A 27025-nucleotide genomic window follows, 5' to 3' on the forward strand; every position below is an offset into this window, starting at 1 on the left:
CCTTTTATATTTTAGCAACTCCCCAAATTTTTCAGCATTTTTCAAACTGACTCAAGGAAATATTTAAAATTGATTTAACAAAACTTCATCTTGTTTAAAATATAATATCCTTTTTCTTAACTTTTTCTTAAAGAGATTCACGTTTATAAGCTCTTTGAAATTATTTTAAAATGTCTACAACAACATAATATTAGTTTGTAACGTATGTTATGTAAAATAATTAATTGAAATATGTAAAATGAACGTATTATGTAAAAAGGTAAATGTAAATAAACGGGCCTTAAACGTGGTTCCAAAAAAAAATTAAAAAAAAAAATAATAAAATCACAGTGATTGAAAATGTATGTTAAGTTTCATTCCATTCCCTTCAATAGTTAGGGAGATACCAGCTAACAAGCAAAAAAAATAACCATGAGTTTCATCGAGTAAAAAATATTTAACTGCAACCAAACTTTAATCTGAAATCTGGAAGGGGACTCCGGGGCGAGTAGGACAGCTCTCTATATACTTCGTATAGTCGAGCTAAAAATTAAAATAATTGAAGGGCCATTTCTCTGACAAATATGATTGAACCCTAAAATGTTGACGATATGCACAACTAGACTTGTAACTGATCTTTCTTGTAAAGTTTAGATGAAATTGCACCAGTAGTTTTTGAGTAGTCCGGACAGGCAGGCGGAAGTACTTGCGTGACTTTCCTTTGATCTTTTTATCCATTTTCAGTCACACAAGGCTTAAAAGAAGACACACAAGTAAAACAAAAAGAATCGAAGAAAATGTACCAATAACTATTGTTTTCCTAGTCACCCATTTGTTTTGCACGGACAGACAAACCACGGAGAAGTGATCCCTATATGACACCACTACTCTGTAGAGGCAACACAAAAAGTTACAGACCCACCAACCTACCAAAAGTTACTTTATTCATAAGTAATATAATAAAATTGTATTTTGTAAGTAAACATAGACAGGGAATGGAACCCTAGTCTCCAAAATGTCCGACAGGATACTCACCTGTATATTTATTTGGCTCAAATTGCACAGGATTTCAACCAAACTTGTATTTGATTTTATTATGATTCAGTATCTTTTTTATGATTTACTATAGCATCAAAGAACAAGGTTTACCTTATGATACGCATCTTTCTTCACACTGGAACAACTTATTGTTGTACAAATCTGCCAGCACATAGATGTACTAAGCTATTCTATACCATATCCTTCTTGCGAGTATATAGGCACTGGTACTCTCGAAGAACTGATAGTCTTATCCACTTCCGCTTCATCACTCCTCCATGGTCTGAAATATCACCAGGGTTTACAAAATAACATTCTAATCTTATAATGTTAATATTTATCATGTCTTTACAAATTACTTTTCAAGTAAGCAGGTAATTATCAATGTTTCATTGGTTTTATATTATATGAATGCCCATTCTTTATTATATGGCAGATAAAAGCCGTCAAATGAGTTTCAGGGTCGGGCAAGTTAATGCCTAGTAGAACCACTTACCTTCCAGTCAAGCTAGCTAAAAGACTATCTCCAATAGACAATTCCTATCAACTGTATACCTTATTCATAAGTAATATAATAAAATTGTATTTTGTAAGTAAACATAGACAGGGAATGGAACCCTAGTCTCCAAAATGGCCGACAGGATTTTCACCTCTATATTCATTTGGCTCAAATTGCACAGGATTTCAACCAAACTTGTATTTTGATTTTATTATGATTCATTATCTTTTTTATGATTTACTATATAGCATCAAAGAACAAGGTTTACCTTATGACACGTATCTTTCTTCACACTGGAACAACTTATTGTTGTACAAATCTGCCAGCACATAAATGTACTAAGCTATTCCATACCAAATCCTTTTTGCGAGTATATAGGCACTGGGACTCTCGAAGAACTGATAGTCTTCATCACTCCTCCATGGTCTGACATATCACCAGGGTTTACAAAATAACATTCTAATCTTATAATGTTAATATATATCATGTCTTTACAAATTACTTTTCAAGTAAGCAGGTAATTATCAATGTTTCATTGGTTTTATATTATATGAATGCCCATTCTTTATTATATGGCAGATAAAGGCCGTCAAATGAGTTTCAGGGTAGGGCAAGTTCATGCCTAGTAGAACCACTTACCTTCCAGTCTAGCTAGCTAAAAGACTATCTCCAATAGACAATTCCTATCAACTGTTTGTTGAACTAGCTGATTTTTTTATCTCTTAAATAGATGATACTATGCATACAAAAAAATCCTTAAAGTATAATATTGTAAAATACCTAATTGCTCCATCATGCCAGTTTCCAACCAATAATACACATGCAGCTATCCACATCATCACGTCTCCGCCACAATGTAGAACTAGAACACCAACATCTTCTTTCCAGGGGGTTTCCAAAAACACAAAAAATACCCACAAAACATAAGAATAGGGGGAAAAACAGTTAAAGAACATGGCAAGTAGATCTGTAAAACAAAAATATAGGTATTAGAGCAAACAAATTACATAATTAAACATATCAAACATAATCATAGTACACAAATTCTAAATACACAAGTCATAGCATAAAAAGAGTAGGTTAAACATGAAGCAAGAGGTCTAAAGGAGATAGGAAGCATAAAACAAAAATAAAAAAAAACATATGATTATTTTATTGGTGAAAAAGATACAAATACATATCAAATACAATACTCGAGTATGAGTATATCAAAAAACCGCGGGCGCATCACGTAGCCTGGCCAGAATCACATTTTATAACAACAACCATCAACAATAACTTCAACTCAACACATTACTAACTACAGGGGGTACAGGGATAACGTACATAAAGATTTTTTTTATAAATCGCGAGTATATCAACAAAACCGCGGGCGCATCACGTAGTCTGACCAAATCACATTTTATAACAAGCATAAAACAATAACTTCAACTCAACACATAACTAAGTACTTGAATAATTATATAAAGATTTTTATAAATCGTGAGTATATCAAAAAACCGCGGGCGCATCACGTAGCCTGGCCAGAATCACATTTTACAACAAGAACTTCTACTCACACATTTCTAACTAAAGGGATAATATACATAAAGGTTTTTATAAATCGTGAGTATATACAAAAAACAAACGCGGGCGCATCACGTAACTTGGCCAGAATCACATTTTATAACAACAACCATCAACAATAACTTCAACTCTACACATTACTAACTACAGGGATAACATACATAAAGATTTTTTATAAATCACGAGTATATCAACAAAACCGCGGGCACATCAAGTAGTCTGGCCAGAATCACATTTTATAACAACCACCATCAACAATAACTTTAACTCAACACATAACTAACTACAGGGGGTACAGGGATAACTTACATAAAGATTTTTTTTATAAATCGCGAGTATATCAACAAAACCGCGGGCGCATCACGTTGTCTGGCCAAATCACATTTCGTAACAACAACCATCAACAATAACTTTAACTCAATACATCACTTACTACAGGGGGTACAGGGATAACTTACATAAAAAAAATTATAAATCGCGAGTAAATCAACAAAACCGCGGGCGCATCACGTAGTCTGGCCAAATCACATTTTATTACAACAACCATCAACAATAACTTCAACTCAACACATCACTTACTACAGGGGGTACAGGGATAACTTACATAAAGATTTTTTTTATAAATCGCGAGTATATCAACAAAACCGCGGGCGCATCACGTAGTCTGGCCAAATCACATTTTATAACAACAACCATCAACAATAACTTTAACTCAATACATCACTTACTACAGGGGGTACAGGGATAACTTACATAAAAAAAAGTTATAAATCGCGAGTAAATCAACAAAACTGCGGGCGCATCACGTAGTCTGGCCAAATCACATTTTATTACAACAACCATCAACAATAACTTCAACTCTACACATTACTTACTATAGGGGGTACAGGGATAACTTACATAAAGATATTTTATAAATCGCGAGTATATCAACAAAACCGCGGGCGCATCACGTAGTCTGGCCAAATCACATTTTATAACAACAACCATCAACAATAACTTTAACTCAATACATCACTTACTACAGGGGGTACAGGGATAACTTACATAAAGATTTTTTTATAAATCGCGAGTAAATCAACAAAACCGCGGGCGCATCACGTAGTCTGGCCAAATCACATTTTATTACAACAACCATCAACAATAACTTCAACTCAACACATCACTTACTACAGGGGGTACAGGGATAACTTACATAGATTATTTTATAAATCGCGAGTAAATCAACAAAACCGCGGGCGCATCACGTAGTCTGGCCAAATCACATTTTATTACAACAACCATCAACAATAACTTCAACTCTACACATTACTTACTATAGGGGGTACAGGGATAACTTACATAAAGATATTTTATAAATCGCGAGTATATCAACAAAACCGCGGGCGCATCACGTAGTCTGGCCAAATCACATTTTATAAGAACCATCAACAATAACTTCAACTCAACTCATAACTAACTACAGGGATAACATACATATTTAAAGATATTATATAAAGCGCGAGTACATAAAAAATAGAATACATCAAGAACAATATAAACGATCAAATACAAAAGTTGTAAAATATCATCACACTTACTCTATTCACAAAGAACGTTTTCTCGGCGCGAGTTTCCCACCAAAAATGACCTGTTAGCTCAAATGATTACGTGGTCTGTAATCTGTGAAGCGGGAAAATTCGGCATATTCCGCCGTGCTTCTCAACTCTGACCTTTTCATTATTGAAATATTGTTGGGCAATATTGGCCCGAGACATTCGAATATTCAATGACCTTTTTATCGGCAATCATCGGAATCCGGCATAACGGTATCGATTCAAATATGATCGAGAATGGGAAATCTTAATTTATAAGTACACAGGGGTGGCAGGATAAAGCCATATACGAAAACGATCCAACAGGAAAAACATTTGAAAGATAATATATGGCCTGTTAGAGTAGTGGTTAAGGTCCTTGTTTCGCATGCGGAAGGTCGTAAGCTCAAATCCCACAACGGGTGAAACTTTTATTAGGCCTTTGAATTAAATTATTCTATTTTTGTTTTACTTTGTAATTTATTTATTTTTGTATATTTTTTTAATTTATTAATAATCATTATTTTATATATTTTTCCATGTATTTCATTTACGAGAATGATATAGCTTATAATGTATTGTGGCTGATTTGGAACACTTTGCGCGTTGCGTTGTCGATAGCGACAACACAACCTATATCGTTATCGCCTTTTCGTCGCACTGACGTCTTGTCGCTTGGCTTATAAGCCAATCCTTTGATTTAAGCGACATCGCGACAACACGCCACACGACAACGCGACGTGCTTCGCTAGCTACAAGACGGCGCACAGAAACGTTCCAAATCAGCCACCATAGAAATCAACTTTATTTCTCAACGGGAATGATTTGGAGTGCGGGTAACTGATGCCTGCACTCAAGTTAACTTACTGTGCATGTATATGTATACGATTTAACTGTGACACTTTTTCAAACTGGCAGATGGCGCAAGTCTTTTGTAGAACATGGTCAAAGGAAATGCACTTTATGTAATCAAAATGATATTGCCGATGAATTCCACTATATGTTAAAATGCCCTTTCTTTTGTTTTAGTAGGAGAAGCCTAATTCCAAGTAAATATTTCAATCGACCGAACACACTAAAATTCAAAGAACTGATGCAGTCAATGTGGCGCCGTTAAATGTCGCAACGCCGTTAAATGTCGCACTTGCCGCTAAATGTCGCACCAATGCCGCTAAATGTCACAACCGCCGCTAAATATCGCAAAATCATTTGCCGTTAAATGTCGCAATGTCAACGCTAAATGTCGCACGAATTTCCCTTACCGTTAAATGTCGCAACACTACCGTTAAATTTCGCAAGATTGAACTCAAGTTTTATTGTTGTATCAAATTAATTAAATCTGCCTTCTCAAGACGAATTTTGTCTGTTTGACGCGAGTGAATTTATTATATATGGAACTGCTTTTCAATTTTGGCTCATAATACTCATCTTGTTAATAATGTATATTGTTTTGCGTTGGATTTTAGCTGAACTTATGCAAGTAAATATTGATAATTATACAATTGTATACTTTTTGTATGAAACTGCAAAATTGGCATTGTTCTGTAAATAGTTTTGTATGATCATGTCTGTAAAATTGGCAGAAGAGACAGCCTAACGGTCTTGCTGCCTGAGGTGGCAGTTTGATGGCCTTGTTGACGGAGGAGGCAAATTGTCTCGCAGTCGGAAGAGGAAGCCTAAATAGCTGACGACCTGGGCCTTAGGAGTTTGCCTAACGCCCTGGAAGCTTAACGTTGGCAGCCTAGTATCATGAGGAGGCCGCCTAACATCTTAACAGCCTATCGATGTCAGCTTTGCAACCTGAAGTTGGCAATCTAACAGCCTCAAGTCGGCAGCCTAGTAGCTAAAAGTTAGTGACTTATATTATAAATATTGAAACAATTTAAAATACAGTAAAATCACTATGAAAGGTCTTGCAAAGCACATACAAATGCATGATTATGGAAAAAAACGCCTTTACCTTAAGGGCACTGAACTTTTCAGTGTAATAGCCTAAAGCTGGCAGTCTAGGAGCCTGGCCGCCTAAAATTGGTGTCATGTTATAAAAAATGGAACGATCAAAATAATAAAATGGCATGTTGGATTTTTCCTAAAATCTACTCGTACAAATGGCTTCATAATTTACACATTTATTAATCAATACAGTATACTTGATCCTGGCAAGTTATATGATTATTGCATAAATCTTTATCAAATTATTGCCATTTTCAGCAGTTTGACAATGAATATCGTCAACCTAAACCGGCAAGATGGACTTTTTTAAGTACTGGCTATACTTATGGCTTCATAATTTCCACACTTACTTATTTAGAGAAAGTTCATGATATTGCCAAGTTATATAACTCTGACATTCATTTTCCCAAGTTATATTCCTTTTTTTTCACTTTGAAAATAGGACCTTGTATGGTTAACCTAATACTTTTAATGGCCGTGTATTTTTTGTGGAGTAAGGGGTCTCTAGTGTCAAGGTCACTGGTGTGAATGTTTTTATATCATTTTCGCTCATTTAGCCTTTATTGTTAAGTTGTATCATAGTTTGGGAACCTTGCTGTTGAAAATGTGTCAGAGTTAAATCGTATACATATACATGCACAGTGCGTTAACTGGAGTGCAGGTATTAGTTACCCGTACTCCAGAGCATGCCCATTGATTGGTTCATTTTGTCCGGGGTTTACATATTGTGACGACAGAGAAAGGGATAGCGATGGAAATATCATATTCAGATGCTCGTTCATTTGTTACTTTTTGTAGGGTTTCAATATGTGGTATCAGGGAACGTGTTTTTATGTTTGACTATGATACAAAAGAGAAAGAACATCAAAAAACTCGGCAATCTGATTTATACTCGGGGGCTACGCCCCCTCGTACAATCAGATAGCCTCGTGTGTCGATGCTCTTTCTATTACTTAATGTATTTCATGTTTAATACAAACATGCCAAGGGAGGTCCTCGTCCTTTGGGTTTAGTTAGGGGTCCTGTGGGTCAAGGCCAAAGTCACCAATGCCAAAAATAGATTTTCACATTTTTACAGGTGCATTAACATTATTCTTTTGAGAGATGACTTTTATATTTGTAGGAACATAAAATTGAAGTATTCTCCTTTGAATGGAGTAAGGGTTCAGTTGGGTCAAGGTCGCCAGTTCTAAAAATAGATTTCTACACTTTTACAGCCTTTATTTATTGACAAATGTATTTCATATTTGGAAGGTAGATAACTTGCATGGTATTCTTCCTTTTGATTGAGGTAGGGATCAATGGGGCATGGTCACAAAAGTTAAAATAGATTTTAATTTGCAGAGTGAAGTTCACACAAACAGATAACGCTTTTATCAAATTTGCTTCTCGTATGCGTGTTTTTATTTCCATTTTAACGCCAGAAAGGCAGTGGTTATTCATATTATTGTTGAAATGAATTAAAAAGATGTTTTCTTTACACATCTGTCTTATGTTTTTGTTTTGAAAAATAAAGTTCTTAAAATTATCTTAAAATAGATACTCTATTGTGCATATGTTTTGTATTTATGGTCATTTGATCTTCACTATGACGTACTCGACATGCGCATTCGGACATGATAAGAAAAAAAGTTCAAATCAAACTCGTGAATAAAAATACGAGCATAAAAGTGGTTACAAATATCTAACTAATATCTTCATTACATATGTATTATTCATGTCTTGTGTTTTTCGAAAGATGTCAGATTTAATTTCATTGAAATATTTAAAATGAAGCTTACAGATAAAGATTTTCATTACAGCAAAGCAATGATATAAAAAGCCTAAATTCTTTGGCCAATACGGCTAGCTGTCTTCAGCCAAATAGCAAGGCCAATATGAGCTTAACCCATTATTTGTATTCTTATTATATGGTATTTACTGAGAATCTTTCATAGGATAAAGCGACTTGGCGAGTAAAATATCACTTGCCACAATGTCAAAGCGTAAATAGTGTTTGACAAATAGTAAAATGTACTAAATCTTGTGAACTCATTCTAACTTCTGCTTACTGTGTGTGTATTTATACTCGCCACCGTTTGCCCATATTGGCGAGTCCTCCAGAAGTGTATTAGTCATTTTAGATTTTGGAGATAGTGCAATTACAGGTACAGAAAGATGCCCCAATTCCAGAAGCTTCCCCTGGTTCTTTAACGTGCCAAGTTGTTTAAGCACCCATACATGGGACCTCGATTAAAAGTGTTATCCGAAAGACTGATTAGTAATTTTAGTTGACCAGTCCGGGAATCGAACCCACAAGGTCGAGATTACAAGTCTCGCGCTCTAACCGATTGAGCTATGCGGGCTGGCTGCTAACAAAAATTCCGGTGCATATTATGTGTTAATCGTAAAATTCGGTCACATCTAACGCCCTACTGCGGATCGAATACTAAATAATCAAGGAGTACTACATGATAATTTTTGTTTTCGATTTTCGTATTGACCGTGCATGTCTTACTTTGTTTTTCACGTATTTGGCGTTTCTGACAAAAATAAAAAAATTTGCCTTCACGTTCGAAGTGAATATTTAATATGTATTTTGGGGGGAAATATAAATAGGGAGATAATTTAGCAAAAATATCTGTCAGGATCATCTGTCCTTTAGAAATGCATTAGTACTTTTATATGAAATAAGTATTTAAGTTTAAAGTGAATATGTTTGAAATTAGCCGTAACCAAAAGGTTAATCAGAGCGAAAACATCTTAGTGAAATAAGGGGAATAACTTTGCAAACTATATATTCTCTAGAAAGTCCAAGTAAAAGTTTCAATACGACCCTTCTTAATGTAACCTCATACATATTCATAGATTTCTCAGAACGAGGCTAACAGGGCAAGCTTTAATATCTGCTCTATGTAAACGTATGACGAATATATGGCCGAAAGATTTTCCTACAGTGGCAGAGATCTTCATATTGTACCATTTACTACATACTTGTTGAGAACTTTATTTAACATTACAAAAATCTCTTCTGGAGATAAATAAATCAACAACAGGGTTTAATTTATGCTATATACAGTGAAGGATATACATGTATTCAAGACCTGAAAAGTGAATTAATGTTTATGATAATTCCAAGTAATTTCTAATATTCCGTGTCAGAATAAATATCATGTTAACTCTTTGCAACTTATACAAACATTATCTGTGTTATCAGTATTTTATTGCTAACCTAAAAACATGTTGGTCAAGAATGTATAAAGCAATTAACTGATAATAGATGTTAACAGCTGGATGCTGAATTCTGTACCATACTTCTCCTAAATTTAGCTATTGAAATAAAAAACAAGTTTTATTCACTTTGCATTTAAAAGTAAAAAAATCTGGATGACTGTTTAGTACATAACTGGTTAATTTTACAGACAGCCTTATCAAATCAAAATAATATTTTGTTTAGATATGACATCACATCCCCGTTTTATACATTTCAATGGATTTTCAGTATCTTAACACATGATGTTGTTTACAGCAATGTAAAAATACATTTTAAGCTAAGTAAAGAACGTAAAACTTATATGTTATCAACTATTTAAATTAATTACAGTATGAAATACTTAGTATATAACGAATTACAATCATTTAATTGCAAAAATCAGTCAAATCTTAAGACGAAGCTGAGGTGTCATTAGCTTATTGCACTTGTCAAGTTGGACCGACTTGATTATGTGGTCATATTGTTGGAAGCCTGTACTAGCTGGTATATAACAAATCATAAGGATACACGGCACTTCTAGAAGATTATGCCTGGACTAACCAACCCCATACATTCCATGTACTTAGGGGATTGAACATTTGCGGAAAACTTAAGCAGGACCTTGCAGTCGGAGGGTATTAGGAAAGGAAGCATCGAGTTTCAGCACTTCTTTTAACATTCCAAGACAAATTCACTCAACAGTATATAATGCAATAAGAGGACAAAATATGTAATTAACATGTTGACATATTCCCTGCAGCTGGACCATATATGCAACAAAGCACAATGTTAAAAACAAAGTAATGCGATGATTTAGAACTTTTTAATTATTTATTTTAATGTAAGACGCAAAAGACTAAACAAATGGTCCTTTAAAATATGCTAAAAAACATTTCGTCAGCTTGCAACATCCCTCTCTTTCTACCAGTCAAGCTGATTGTTTTGCTTGCTTCATTATAAACACTTTTAATGTTTTTGCTGATGTTTTATAACATTGAAAACTGTAATGAATATATATATATATATGTTGGAAATCCTGTATAACAAGGTATACAACTGTCATCATTTGAAAATTTGTTCGTATCAAACGTTCAATATCACATTGACGTTTGTATCAAATGTTCAATATCACTGTTTGTTTTCTTCCTAAGTTTTCTGTAATTCTTCTTTGAACTGTTTGATAGTTTCTTTTTCATCTGTTATGCATTTGCCATGAAGAGATATTACAACTTAAGGCGATTCAAATACCAGTTGTCAATTTGTGTTCATGACTGTTATCAAACGAATTCCTGAAAAATATATATATATATACATTTTATTTAGAAATGGAAACAAGGATTATGACATTTCTAGAATATATCAATTAATATTTTAATTGCACATACATTTTGACAATGGCTGAACTTTATTTATGTTTAAAAATAAAAATTAAGTCTTGTGTTGTACCTTTCATCTGGCAAAATCTTCTCTAGTGGACATCATACTGTTGTGTTCATAACTTCTCTAGTCAAACATCTATTATCTTCAGATTTTTTTCGAAATGGTGTCCATGATCGTTAATCTTATTGTGTGAAATGCTTCAAAACGAGCAACTGTTGTCATGTATTGATCTGAAATAGTACATAAAATAACTGTTATTGCTTTTTAGTATAAAAACGGTATTGATTTAGATTCTGAAGCAATTATGTTTTAAATGTCATAATTATAAGTGTGATATTTAAATGAAATTCATGAACAAAACATATTTTTATGTTAATAATTAAATAAAACATTAAAAATAATGAGAAATCAGATTAATTAAGATAAGTAGTAATACATCTAAAGTAGCTTGGTTTAAAAAAGAATAGAACAATGGAATTTTACCTTGAAATGTTCTCATTCATTCCTTTTTATTTTCACAATCCCTGCACTTATTAAACTCACATCCTCAGGTATTTTATAAAAAAAATAACCGTATAATCATATCCAGAATTGGAATCACATAGTGGAACACAACAACAAAAATGAGGTTTAACACGCTAGGGCTTATCAGGTCAGACATTATTTGTTTACATTCATGCCCTGTTAGCCTCTCTCTGGTGATGGAATGTAAAGCATGCATATAATTTGAGAAAGGCCAAAGTAAAGGCACATAATCTAATGATTACATATAACATGTACAAAAATTTGCAGTACATATTCTTCCATGTTTTAAAATTGTTTTAGAAGCATAATTATATAGATCTGTACATATATAAAATTTCACAACCTTAATAACAACAAACAAGATCTTTATTCTCCTAATTTAACCACCAAAACACAAAGTTATCATTTAAAACATATGCCCTGTAAAAACATCAAACAATTCTTACAAAAAAATATAATATATGAAGTAATCCAAAGGTCCTATTTAAAAAAATAGTGGTGTTTGATCCAGAAGTTTTTGTTTGTAATGGCGATTATATTTCACATCTCACCGTTTGTTGACAATCATCATGAATTTTCACAATAATTTTATTGTAGGTTAAAAACCATCATGAAGATACGTTTATATATTTCAGAATTTTTTATGTTATAAAAGCAGAGTGTTGTAGTAAGTAATGTTTTAATTGACTTCGCATATCATGGATATTATTTAGTTAAAAACACTTATACAGTAAACCGAAAGTAGAACAGTTCATTTTCAATAAATGACACATTCGGTCACCTGCAATCATGTGACTTATGTACAGTATCTCAACTCGGAAGTATATTAATAGAAACTCGGACTAGTTGCATATTATTAAAATTTTAAATTTAGCATTAATTAATGATCATGTGAGAATGACAAAATAAACAATAAGTTGAATAACTAGCTTGAACATAAAATCATAAAATGCTGAAATGGCTTTAGACAGTGTAAGACTATTTAGATGTGACTGCACAGGGTGTATAAATTTATCATTGTTTATGAGACCTTATTGAAGGAACTGATCCAATAATTCTGGGTAAGTCTAGGTTTCCCAAAAGAATGCTTTAAAAAATGGTTAGGGATGTTTTGATTTTTTGTCTTCAAAATTCTAAGGAAACTGTAATTAAGATTCATGATTATAGATTTAATTCCTACTTGGACAAAATAACACTTATTGCAAATCTGATATGTTGAATTATCGAAGTTTGACATTGACTGTCATTGTCATTTTAGTGTATGTTGTGTTATTAATAAACATATATTATTGATTCATACTTTGAGAAAACAACACATAAATGTTACTAAGAGCTGTCATATATAGAAACAATCATAGATCTATGCTATGTTGTTATTTTTCTGTCAATAGATGATTAATACAGATTTGAAAAATCAATAATTTTGTCTACATGTAATTAATAAAATGTCTAGAAATTATGAAAATTCACCTAAATTTTGTACATAAGCAGGTGCCCAGTTGTAAAGAACTGTCTTCCAATGTTTTGTTACATATTGACCATATTTCTTTACAGTGATGACAAAAAAAACGGTCGGAAATAACCATTCAGTAGGCTTAAACAAGTCACATTATACATTTTACTGTATGCATAGAAAATGCATTTTACTGAAATAATAAAAGTACCGGTAGCTATGAAAGTGAAATATAGATAAGTAATACTCAATGTATCAGTAATACATTGTATTTGTCATCCGATATTTATTTTACATCCATATGCTTTGGCCTGAATAAATGACAGCTCTACTATTGTCAAAGACTACTTTTAAGTGTTTTATTTATGAGACTCTAGTTATTTGTATGTCTTTGTAAGAATGAAATTATTTTATTTGTTTCTCTGTGTATATTTTTCATATAGCCTAACTCGAGAGTCTAACAATGTGGTGCCGTGGTATGAGTTATCTGCCCTTGTTATTGGTTGTTTTATCTGTAGCAACTTTTGTGGTGACATACATTATAGCAATTTTGAATGATGACATCTCTCCAGAATTCCCGTATATTAGGTATATCTCAAAAACTTTATGTTTTACCTTTTGTTTGTATAGTTTATATACTAACTTACGTTTTCATGTACACTGTAGCACTTTTCTATCATAGTAGCGTATGAATTTACAACTTCGTTCATAACAGAAAAAATGAGTACATTCTATGAATGGAATTCATTCATAAAAGGAGCGCGGGAATGACATTATTTAAAACACTCGGGCTGTCTTACATGGGGGTTGTAAGACAGGTTTTTCTAGCACCGATGAAACAGTAGATAATCCTGTCTGATATGCAAGAAATTTCCTTTTAACATATAAACTGAGCATCTGCACTCCATACTGTGCAATATTAAATGTTAAAGGAGGTGGGGATGCATGAGTGTGGGTTTACACATATTACTGTTTTGATGAGAGATTCTGTTAATTTTCAGTGACACAGGGACCAAGCCCCCAGAAAGTTGCATATTCAGTCAGTTTTTGAATATTTGTGCAGCGCTTTGTAAGTATAATTCTTGCATATTTCTGTTTTTATCTGGTTCTTTTCTGTTTTGTTTATTTGTTAGCTTAACTATTTATAGAATAGGGAGAACTTTTGTACTCTCCCAGGTATCAGCATCATGCTTTGGTTAAGGTTTTCATTTCTGAAAATTCTGGAAATAAGATTTGTGTATGAGGGGAGAGTGTACATTTGTATAGTCAGGTGTCCAGGTTTGTGTCAGACAGGTGGTTTCCGGACAATAACTTGAGTTAGAAATTCAAATTTGATGTAAATAGCATGCTTATATGGAGATCTTGAGCCAGCCTGCATAGCTTAATTGGTAAGAGCACAAGACTTGTAATCTCAACATTTGATTCCCGGGCTGGCCATCTAAAATTACCAATCATCCCCATATGGGCAACTGGTGGCGAGTATAAATAAATTCAGATACACTCACACAATGGAGACCTTGCTTGATATTTCTTTTGGCCATCTAGACTCAAAGTCACTGTTACAAGAAATAGTAAAATATGGTGTCTGGTCAATAACTAGAGTTAGAATTGAGATATTATGTTCAAGTTAAAAGTATAATGTAAGCTTATATGAAGATATGCTTGGGGTGGCTTTTGGGTTTCTTAGGGTTAAGGTCACTGTTACTTAAAATAGAAAAATGGTTCCCAAAGTTGATTTTCCATTTTGCCAAATTTTGCATCATAAGGATTTATTTTATATTTAAGACTCGAATAGGTAGGGAAAAGTACACATAGTACACTACATGTATTTATGTTTTCAGGTTTGTGTACTATTTTTGTTTTCTGGTTTGTGTACTATTTATATTTTCAGGTTTGTGTACTATTTATGTTTTCTGGTTTGTGTACTATTTATATTTTCAGGTTTGTGTACTATTTATGTTTTCTGGTTTGTGTACTATTTATGTTTTCAGGTTTGTGTACTATTTATGTTTTCAGGTTTGTGTACTATTTTTATTTTCAGGTTTGTGTACTATTTATGTTTTCAGGTTTGTGTACTATCTATGTTTTCAGGTTTGTGTACTATTTATGTTTTCAGGTTTGTGTACTTTTTATGCTTTCAGGGTTGTGTACTATCTATGTTTTCAGGTTTGTGTACTATTTATGTTTTCAGGTTTGTGTACTTTTTATGTTTTCAGGTTTGTGTACTTTTTATGTTTTCAGGTTTGTGTACTATCTATGTTTTCAGGTTTGTGTGCTATTTATGTTTTCAGGTTTGTGTACTTTTTATGCTTTCAGGTTTGTGTACTATCTATGTTTTCAGGTTTGTGTACTATTTATGTTCGTTACAAGCTAGTAGAAGTGCTGGGTGATACTGTGGAAGATGCAAAGTTAAGAAGATTGAATAAAGTGAGACTTTTTCTAGGGGTACTGACAGCCTTTGGTTTAAGTCTTGTTGCCAATTTTCAGGTAAATTTTGAATTTAGATATGACAATTTAAGTTAAATTAACTAGAGTTCACAACTGAAAATAACCAATTCCAAGATTGGAAATAATACACAAAAGACAGGGTTATTCTGTCTACTTTTCATGTCTGTTACATGTCTGTTACACAGTTTTTCTGCAGATTTTTTTAAATCTGACTACATGATAATTTCTCATCTTTTGAGGGACTTTACTCAGATATTTTTAAGTGGAAGAACTGGATTTTTTTTCTTTTCAAGATTTGTGTATTTGATATGATATATGGGGCAAGTAACTTGTGTAAAATTTTGCAATAATTAACTCCATTTTTCCATATTAATTTTTGTTATTTTTTCTTGCATAAAACCACCCAAAATTGAAATCAAAATTTGGCCTTGGTTGGCCTTGACATTCCCATTGGCCTCATATTTTCATTATAGAAATTAATGACCTTGTCTAGCAATTTACTTCTGGTGCATGCTCTAGGGCCATCATGACCTTCTTATTTCTTGATATAGTTTTAATGATTGATTATTTCTTAGTTTTGTCTTTCTTTACTATCCAGTATTACAAAATTGTACACTAAGTTCACATACATATTTGAATTTTAACTAAATGAAAACTGGATATATACATGTGTAATGAAAATTATAAGAAATAAGCTTCAGACAGTAATAAAAATTCTAAGAAATATGCTCAAGACAGTAATGAAAATTCTAAGAAATATGCTTCAGACAGTAATGAAAATTCTAAGAAATATGCTCTAGACAGTAATGAAAATTCTAAGAAATATGCTTCAGACAGTAATGAAAATTCTAAGAAATATGCTCTAGACAGTAATAAAAATTCTAAGAAATATGCTCTAGACAGTAATGAAAATTCTAAGAAATATGCTTCAGACAGTAATGAAAATTCTAAGAAATATGCTCTAGACAGTAATAAAAATTCTAAGAAATATGCTCTAGACAGTAATAAAAATTCTAAGAAATATGCTCTAGACAGTAATGAAAATTCTAAGAAATATGCTTCAGACAGTAATGAAAATTCTAAGAAATATGCTTCAGGCAATGGAAATTCTACACCTTTATGAGTGAAGGCATTTTACAGAATATTATATTTTGTCAACAACATCGTTTGAACAAAATGACATATACCTGTAAAAACATAGTCCTACTATAGCATTGCTTAGTATATTTAAATTGATTGTATATATGTCATATTACTACAGGAGACAAATGTTGAGCCAGTGCATTTAACTGGGGCGGCACTTGTGTTCTGTGTGGGCGTGGTCTATGCCATAATTCAGACAGCACTATCGTACCATATGGAGCCAGACTTCAATGGGAAATATATATGCCGTGTTCGCCTTACTCTGACTATTCTCTCAACATTGGTCATGGTAATTAGTATCCTTTTTTGTCTGTCCATGTCACAAAGTCAGATATTATAAATGCTTGACATATTTGTTTGTAAGTGTAGTTTTAAATGTAAAACTGTGAAGGCTAGAGCTTAGATATATGGCATGAAACTTTTTCTAGTGGACTTTTACCAAGATTGTTTAAACTATAGCCTTGTGGTCAAAATTGGGTCTTCATTTTGGGGCCATGGATTTTCATTATTCCTGTATATTTTTAGTATAAAAAAACTTCTCCATTGGAGTCAAGAAGGCTAGAGCTTAGATGTTTGGAAAAGAAACATTTTCTAATAGACATATATCTAGGTAGATCATATTTTAGCTCTAAGTAAAAAATTACCCCACCCCCCCCACACAGTTTAAATTTCATTTTATACATCTTGGAAATACTTAAAAAAATCTTCTCTGAATGCTTAGAAGTTTGTCTTGAAACAAACATTGTTTAGTGAAGCTCCTCCAAGTTTGTTCAAATCAAAGCCTTGGAGTCAAACGGTGTTCCCGTATATGCCATTTATTAAACACTTTTCTCTTATGAGCCAAAATTTTTTTGAGTTTATATTTTTGGCATGAAACATTGGCTAGCCTATTAGACCCGTTACAAAATTTGTTTAATTTAATTTTGTGTTTGAAACTGGCTTCGCCACATGGATTTACCTCAATTTGACTAAATGATCCACTAAAGAATCTCAATCACCACGGTTTTTAGCTCGACTTTGTTTTTTTGAAAAAAAAAGTAGAGGTATTTTTATAGTCGGGTCGGCGTTGCCGTTCCCGTCTCGTTCCCGTTCCCGTCTGCAAACTTGTACCTGGATCATAACTTTTTTATTTCTTGGTGTATTGTCTTCATACTTGGCCACAACAACCCTTGGGACAAGACCTTTCAGTAGACCACACTAACCTTGACCTTCATCCATAAATGACCTTGACCTTCAAGGTTAAAAGTCCAATTTTTGCTTGTTCATGCTGTTATTGGCTGTAACTTTGTTATTTTTGAATGGATTGTCTTCAAACTTGAACATAATAATCTTCAAGGATATCCCTTAAAAATAACCAGCCAGACCTTGACCTTCACTCATAAATGACCTTTACTTTGAAGGTCAAATTATTGAAATTTTCATTTTTTTGGCTATTATTGGATGTAACTTTTGTTATTTTTGAATGGATTGTCTTCAAACTTGAACATAATTATCTTCAGGGATATCCCTTAAAAATAACTAGACAGACCTTGACCTTCACTCATAAATGACCTTGACTTTGAAGGTCAAATTATTGAAATATTCATTTTTTTGGCTATTATTGGCTGTAACTTTGTTATTTTTGAATGGATTGTCTTGAAACTTGAACATAATAATCTTCAAGGATAACTCTTAAAAATATACCGAAAGACCTTGACCTTCACTCATTAATGACATTGTCTTTGAAGGTCAAATTATTGAAATTTTCATTGTTTTGGCTGTAACTGACTGTAACTTTGCTATTATTGAAGGGATCAACTTCATATTATAACAGAACATTGTTGTTTATCAAACCCAAATTTGCTTGGGCTCTTTAATGACCTTGACCTTGAAGGTTAAATTACTGAATTTTCTCAGATTTGTGCATTAAATGACCATAATTATATATTTATTGGTGTGTGTGTGTGTATATTTATATTTATACATATCTATCTATCTATCATCATCATCATCATCATCATCACAACAACAACAACAACATTGTATATTGCATGTTTCTATTTTTAGAATTGCGTGTTTCTATTTATAGATTTGCGTGTTTCTATTTATAGAATTGCATGTTACTATTTATAGAATTGCGTGTTTCTATTTTTAGGATTGCGTGTTTCTATTTTTAGAATTGCGTGATTCTATTTATAGAATTGCTTGTTTCTATTTATAGAATTGCGTGTTTCTATTTTTAGAATTGCGTGTTACTATTTTTAGAATTGCGTGTTACTATTTATAGAATTGCGTGTTACTATTTTTAGAATTGCGTGTTTCTATTTATAGAATTGCGTGTTTCTATTTTTAGAATTGTGTGTTACTATTTATAGAATTGCGTGTTTCTATTTTTAGAATTGCGTGTTACTATTTTTAGAATTGCGTGTTACTATTTATAGAATTGCGTGTTACTATTTATAGAATTGCGTGTTACTATTTTTAGAATTGCGTGTTTCTATTTATAGAATTGCGTGTTTCTATTATTAGAATTGCGTGTTCTATTTATAGAATTGCGTGTTACTATTTTTAGAATTGCGTGTTTCTATTAATAGAATTGCGTGTTGCTTTTTATAAAATTGCTTGTTACTATTTATAGAATTGCGTGTTTCTATTTATAGAATTGAGTGTTTCTATTTATAGAATTTAGTCTTTCTATTTATTGAATTGCGTGTTTCTATTGATAGAATTGCGTGTTTCTATTCATATATATATACAAAATAGATAAATAAAACTAATGTGACAAGACAGACCAACTTAATTTATAAAAAGGAAACGTTAAGATATGTTCAAACCTTTCTATGTTTGCGTTTAGAAAACGCCCGGCAGTGGCTCTTGTTACCAATGAATCTCAAGTTTGCAATTGAGTGTTGGACATCTTGAATGTATTGTGTTATAGTACTGCTGTCCTTTCATTAGAAAGATATAATAGATTTAACAACAAATATAGACATGTTCTCTTTTGTTACAAAGATGTTGTGGTTAAATTCTTATTGTATCCACTAAATATGATAGTTAGTATTAGACAGGTCAGGGATCTTTGCATTATGTAGTTTGTGTTGTTTAATTTACAATTCTAATCCTTAACTTGAGCCAGCATTTGTAAGTGCCAGCATATCCAGATACCAGAAAAATCCTGATACAGATAAACTACACTGGAAACCAGATGAACCGGTATGTTAATTTGCTAGATTTCAATCATATAATATGAACAACACTATGATCTGTTTTTCACTAAGAAAATGCCCTGAAATTTATATTTATTTGAATATATCAGAAAAAGTACATAAAGATCCTGTATGTTACAATTTAGGATGTAACCACACTTAAGTGAAGTATTATACATCCAAGGATATGTAAAATAATTATGTACTGCAAATGTTTAAAAGCATTATATGTAATCATTAAAATCAACGAATTCATTTCTTATTGAAAAATTTGGCTTAGCCATTATAGAAAATAAATTTCAAATTACCTCCCTGTATTTACATGAAATGTAAATGTTTGGTAATATCTTTACAAATGTTTTCTGGAGCTTACAATATTGTTAAATCTTCATTTGAGCATCATATTTATGATATGAAACCGTAAAAATTACAGGATCTTTAATTTGAGACTTACTAATTACATTCAGCCTATGTGATACAGGCATGAGGCCATAATTTCTCCTTTCTTCTTATATTTCAGGGATTTACTACTCATATTATTAGTACAATTGGAGAATGGATAACGGCTCTGCTTTTCTTGTTCTACTTCCTCACCTTTGTGAGGGACTTTATGAGGTTGAAGATTGAGGTCAGGCCCCAGATCTTTGTGAGACATTTAGACGAGGAGCCCACATACCCGGGAGAGTACACCAGATTGCTTGCGTGAGCCTGTTGATAAACTTGTGAAGTGATGATACATGTCTAAAGGACAGTGACTGAGTGATGTCAGAATGAACATTCCATAGGGAAAACATGCTTTTTACTTTAATTTGATCTGATGATTTCTGATAGAATGTGATGATTTTGGCACATAAATTACCAGATATGCTTTTATAATTATGGTATTTATCCAAAGCTTTTTATTTTTGATGTTTTGTTAAAGTCTCATTGGCCATATAAATTAGCCATTTTATGTTTTGCTTCTGTTGCTTGTTGGCAATAGTATGTTTATAGTGATATTGTATTTTGTATGGAAGTCAAAATATTACTTTGTTTTCATGACAAATATTTTCACATTCATCATTACTTTCTTCATGTAATAAGCATCTATCATGCTCTGAAACCATCATTTAAAGTTTATAAAACTCATGTTTACATTTTCAAAAGGAGTAAATCATTGGGAGAGGACACTCATAAGCTTTAAAGCTTTCTGTCCAATCCCAAAATGTACTTTGTAAATATTGTTCACTTGTTAAATATTTTGTTGAATAGATATGTTTAAACTAAAAGGATGGAAAGAAATATTCTGAGGAATAATGTATTTTTACAACATCTTATCAGCATAATGTCTGTAAGACTTATAGATGTGATAGCATTTTATTTATTTAATTTATAAACTGTAGGTTACAGTTTCAAAGGAACTTGTAAATAGTTTAAAATACCAAAGAGCTTTTCCATTGTATAAATATTTATTCTTCGTTCAACCCTGTGCCTATACCAAATGACATTTTGCGATCTGCGTGCGGTAGAAAACCCATACAAAAAGGTCCATATAGTATTTTCTCCCATAACTCCGTAATTTCATTAATTTTAAAGTGATTAAGTGTTGACCCGCTTATTCTAGTGAATAACCCATATTTAATTATAACCAATACTTATATTTTTACTGAAGAAAATCAGTGCTATTTTTATTAAGTGAACAAGCAGAAAGTCACCCAGTTACGATTTATGACAAAATAATTATTTCCAGGAAACATTGTATGTATTGGTTACTCACTAGAATGAATGGACACTTTATCCTATAAAGATAATGGAATTGGAAAAAAGTTTAGGATCAAAGTAAAAATTTAACAAACGCAGATCACCAATAGTTGGGTGGTATAGACATCATGGTCACGTGAATCACATGATAAAAGAAGAGCTAACATTGTTCATGCTTTCTGACCTGACGGTTGTAAACTTCACCAAAAGTTGTTCAAGTCATACTTAACATATAGAACAGGTTTAAAATAAAACATGATTTGTTTTTTACCAAATATGGAAGTAGAGATGAGAATTATATCTTTATATCTGTGTCATGTTTTTGAATTGTGAATATACAAACTGGGATAAACATGTATGTATAAAACTTTGAAGCTTTGTTCTAAACTAAGCATACACATTCTGCTTTTAATTCCATATAATTTTAGATAGGAAAATACTTTTGATGAAAAATATTTCCCTACCTACCCTACCCAAACGGGCATGGGTCAGAGGAGGGGATAATTTTTAGCCAGACACCCCGCTTTCATGGTGTCTGGAAGCGTATATTATGTTAAATTGAATGAAATATGCACAAATCAACAAGTGGCAGACACAAGAAGAATACTATTCAAATGTTGTTTCTATCTAGTGTGAAATATCTTTGTTTTAATCAAAATTGATTTACATGTGTACATTGACTGGGGTATGATACAGCTGCAATACAACCATAATAAAAGGTGCGTTGTATTTTGTAGCTTTAGTATTGACAGTTTTGTGAGATACTAGGTTTATATGTACATGTTTATATCTCATAATAAGCATTGCAATACATTGTGTGTATATTAGAATTAATATTTAAATTATATTAATTCTTTGTTCATTCCTACCTATATGATTCAAGTTTTTATTTGTATGCTTACTATAAGTGAAAATCTATGTTATATTAATACTATTTGTAATCTTAGTAACATAATGTACTTTTAATGAATCATATAATGTCAGAATATTTTAATGTCACTATATCTCAAGCTGATGTATTTACTATAAAAGCTACTTGACCACGTAGATAAAACGGAAAAAAACGGAATAGAACGGTCTAGAACAAGAAAGAATATATTTTAAATATTGTTTTCATTTTTTTTTTTGCAATGCTGACTGTTCAGTTTTGTATGCTTTGTGTCATTAATAATTGAGCATCATTTTTCTTCCATATTTTAAAGGTACTTCATTCTTTGAATCTTCACTCAGGAGATTTTTACCAAACAGCGGGAATATCAAAATTCAACATTTTTTCTTGTTTTCTTTCCTTAATATATTGCTTTCCTTTTCTATAAGACAGACATATTTAAAACATGTACATTCATAACATTATAAACCTTCACAAAAATACAAGAATCATGCCAAGGGGGCAAAAATATTTCTTCCTCCTATGGGTTCATTTAGTTCATATTAAAGTAGATTGCAAACATGTTTTAAAAATCATCTCCAAAACTACATACTGCCCAAGTAATAGATATTTGAAGTCTAGCATCACCTGATTCTTTACAAAATTATTTTGAGTCATTCCCCTTGTGTCAAAATTAGCCCGCCCGGGGGTCACTTATTTTGTATAAACTCATTTAAATCATATTGTGGAAAATTTGATATGGAGCATAACCTAGCGTTTATCATCAAAACGTGAATAATCCATGACATTGGGTTCAAAAAACGAAGCAACACTAGGGGTTACTTAATTGTAAACTTGTCTAAAAATTGTCTCCTTCTAAAATATAATAACCTTGTCCTCTACACAAGATATATAAATCATGCCCTGTCTCTGTGGGCGTTCGATTGTAAATGATTAATTCATAGACTTGCAAAGTAATAACTTGTGGTCAATTGTCGAAAAGGTAGTTACATAGAATGCCTCTGTTACTAGGTAAACAGAATAAAATGTTCAGGAACAAAATACGTACATGTAGTACGCTGTTGTTTCAAGCAGGGTATTTTTATGCTCCCCGAAAAAATTTCGGGGGAGCATATAGTCGCCGCCTTGTCCGTCCGTCTTTCCGTCCGTCCGTCCCCTTTTCTTGTCCGGGACATAACTTTGAAACAACAAGAGGTATCAACATGAAACTTTGTAGGTAGATAGATCTCATTGAGTAGGTGTGCATTGCACAAGAACCGTAACTCTGCCTTGCCTAACTTTTGAATTATTCCCCTTTGTTTATTTTACACTTTGATCTTTGTCCGGGACATAACTCTAAAAGTATAACAGGTATCAACATGAAACTTTGTAGGTAGATAGATCTCATTGAGTAGGTGTGCAGTGCACAAGAACCGTAACTCTGCCTTGCCTAATTTTTGAATTATCCCCCTTTGTTTATTTTACACTTTGAACTTTGTCCGGGACATAACTCTAAAAGTATAAGAGGTATCAACATGAAACTTTGTAGGTAGATAGATCTCATTGAGTAGGTGTGCAGTGCACAAGAACCGTAACTCTGCCTTGCCTAATTTTTGAATTACCCCCCCCCCCCTTTGTTTATTTTACATTTTGAACTTTGTCTGGGACAATAACTCTAAAAGTATAAGAGGTATCAACATGAAACTTTGTAGGTAGATAGATCTCATTGAGTAGGTGTGCAGTGCACAAGAACCGTAACTCTGCCTTGCCTAATTTGTGAATTATCCCCCTTTGTTTATTTTACACTTTGAACTTTGTCCGGGACATTACTCTAAAAGTATAAGAGGTATCACATGAAACTTTGTAGGTAGATAGATCTCATTGAGTAGGTGTGCAGTGCACAAGAACCGTAACTCTGCCTTGCCTAATTTTTGAATTATCCCCCTTTGTTTATTTTACACTTTGAACTTTGTCCTGGACATAACTCTAAAAGTATAACAGGTATCAACATGAACCTTTGTAGGTAGATAGATCTCATTGAGTAGGTGTGCAGTGCACAAGAACCGTAACTCTGCCTTGCCTGATTTTTGAATTATTCCCCTTTGTTTATTTTACACTTTGAACTTTGTCCTGGACATAACTCTAAAAGTATAAGAGGTATCAACATGAAACTTTGTAGGTAGATAGATCTCATTGAGTTAGTTTGCAGTGCACAAGAACCGTAACTCTGCCTTGTCTAATTTTTGAATTATCCCCCTTTGTTTATTTTACACTTTGAACTTTGTCCGGGACATAACTCTAAAAGTATAACAGGTATCAACATGAAACTTTGTAGGTAGATAGATCTCATTGAGTAGGTGTGCAGTGAACAAGAACCTTAACTCTGCCTTGCCTCATTTTTGAATTATCCCCCTTTGTTTATTTTTACACTTTGAACTTTGTCTGGGACATAACTCTTAATGTATAAGAGATATCAACATGAAACTTTGTAGGTAGATAGATCTCATTGAGTAAGTTTGCAGTGCACAAGAACTGTAACACTGTCTTGCTTACTTTTGGAGTTATTGCCCTTTGTTCATTTTGACACTTTGAACTTTGTCTGGGACATCACTCTAAAATTATAAGAGATATCAATATGAATCTTTGTAGATAGATAGGTCTCATTGGTTGGAAGTGCAGTGCTTAAGAATCATTACTCTGCCTTGCCTTATTTTGAAGTAATTGCCCTTTGTTTATTTTTACTTTTTGACTTTTGTCCTGGACATTACTTTAAAACTATTAGAGATATCAACATGAAACTTTGTAGGTAGCTAGATATAATTGGATAGAACTGCAATGCTTAAAGAACCTAAACAAAGCCTGGTCTAATTTTGGAGTTATTGCCCTTTGTTCATTTTTACACTTTGACTTTTACCCGGGACATAACTCTGATATCATCAGGAAACTTTATAGATAGATAGATCTCATTGAATAGAAGTGCAGTGCAAAAAAACATAACTCCGCTTTACCTAATTTTGGAGTTTTTGCCCTTTGTTCATTTTTTTTATACTTTCCTGTGTCCAGAACCTTCTCGGGGAGCATCACCCGGTTCAACCTCTTCTTGTTTAAGCAGGGTAGCATTGATCTGGGGTATCCGCCATCATGGCCCTCTTGTTAATTGAGTTTTCATCTAATTTGTCAGAATGTTTCTTCTAATTTCTTAAATGTGTATGGGGCCATTAGGGAAAGGAATTAAAATTTTACATGAAAAAACTGAAACAAAGTGATCACTCGGAAGCATTAATCACAACAAAATTACATGAAAATTGCAGACTCGTTTTGATTATGTACTAGTATATGAGGGATAATGAATAAGTGCAACATCCCTCACGCCCCATAGCACCGGCTTGAACGTTGCTCAATTCTCAACACATAATAGTGCTGGTATCAATGATAAGACACCGTGTGGGCCCTTTTCAAAAGTTAAAAGGATCATGTCCGTGGGGTAAAAAATGGCCCTTTCTAATTGTCACTTGATCCACACAGATGCATTTCAGTCTTCACTGAAACTGTATATCCAAGAGCTTAAATATTTTGAATGTACTGTAGCCTATTGAATATTTGCAAATATTGAAATCGTGCCCCTTGGATGAAAAGTGGCACCACCCCTGGGTCACTTTTGTTACGTTGACTTGTTTATAGAAAAAAAAACGACTTTACTAATCTCCTCGAAAACGACTGTGAGCAGACATTTAAGCATGTAGCCTCAACCTATTGTTCTCCACAAATAGTTATGTTATAGATGACCTCATTTTCAAAATTGGCCCACCTTGTTGAACACTTGTTTTACATTTTAGTATATAATTTATAATACAGTATAAGTATACAGATTGTTGTATTGCATCTATCTTATTTTTCTCATGCATTAGATTGTTAACTAATGATTTTCATTCTTCAGTCATTTTATATGTTCTCGCTTTTATTATACATGTAATAAAGCAATATTCTATATAACTTAGTTTTGTTTTGCGACGGACGTGCCCTCAGGCGTGAGTGCAGAGCTGTGCAATGCGTACAGATGGACTTTATTTCAAAATCGACGCCCAAGCAATGAACTGACTTTATCCTATAAAGCACAGGCACACATTTTGTCGAAATTATGCTAGACGCATTCTTGTTTCAGATTGATTATCATAAATAATTACTTGTATGGACAGCAAAAAATACTTACGAGGTTTATATTAGAGTTTAATCATCATAGTAATATTGTACATTTGCTAAATATTGTTCTCTCAGAGGTACAGCCAAAAAAGTAGCCAACAAAATCTACATTATATTTGGAGTAATTTAGATCAATATTTCAAATGTAAGAAATATCAATATTAAAGCAATGAATTGAACTAAGTTTTTATGCACCCCTGTTAAACAGTTATTGAACTGTCTGTCCGTTCGAGGTTTACCAA

At 32.7% G+C, this 27025-nt stretch overlaps 1 protein-coding gene and 1 long non-coding RNA gene across 3 annotated transcripts; one reads left to right on the plus strand and one right to left on the minus strand.

Moving 5' to 3' along the window:
* Positions 1-10569: 10569 nt before the first annotated feature.
* Positions 10570-12169, minus strand: LOC132739872 (uncharacterized). The gene is made up of 3 exons (XR_009627066.1): positions 11705-12169; positions 11288-11451; positions 10570-11130 (listed from the first exon to the last, which is right to left on the minus strand). It is a non-coding gene; the product is annotated as an uncharacterized LOC132739872 (long non-coding RNA).
* A 109-nt stretch (positions 12170-12278) lies between these two features.
* On the plus strand, positions 12279-26574 carry LOC132739871 (DNA damage-regulated autophagy modulator protein 2-like). Of its 2 annotated transcripts, none has more exons than XM_060727686.1 (7): positions 12279-12413; positions 13643-13787; positions 14201-14268; positions 15541-15686; positions 16909-17086; positions 19906-19982; positions 20496-26574. In XM_060727686.1, exons 2-7 carry the CDS (start codon positions 13663-13665, stop codon positions 20679-20681), a joined length of 780 nt encoding a protein of 259 aa, XP_060583669.1. In that variant the 5' UTR covers positions 12279-12413; positions 13643-13662; the 3' UTR covers positions 20682-26574. The 2 variants fall into 2 exon arrangements, with proteins under 2 accessions (XP_060583669.1, XP_060583668.1); XM_060727685.1 differs by lacking the exon at positions 12279-12413 and adding an exon at positions 12584-12807.
* The last annotated feature ends 451 nt before the right edge of the window (positions 26575-27025 follow it).

This window comes from Ruditapes philippinarum, unplaced genomic scaffold, assembly GCF_026571515.1.
Source record: "Ruditapes philippinarum isolate M1 unplaced genomic scaffold, ASM2657151v2 ctg706_1_1_1_1, whole genome shotgun sequence".
NCBI classification, from domain to species: Eukaryota; Metazoa; Mollusca; class Bivalvia; order Venerida; family Veneridae; genus Ruditapes; species Ruditapes philippinarum.

Excerpts from the sequence above, each read along its gene's own strand:
- LOC132739871 (XM_060727686.1), top strand. The coding sequence starts at position 13,663 with ATGTGGTGCCGTGGTATGAGTTATCTGCCCTTGTTATTGGTTGTTTTA. Across the intron at positions 13,788-14,200 it reads CCAGAATTCCCGTATATTAG|TGACACAGGGACCAAGCCCC; the intron begins GTATATCTCAAA and ends GTTAATTTTCAG. Across the intron at positions 17,087-19,905 it reads AACATTGGTCATGGTAATTA|CATTTGTAAGTGCCAGCATA; the intron begins GTATCCTTTTTT and ends AACTTGAGCCAG.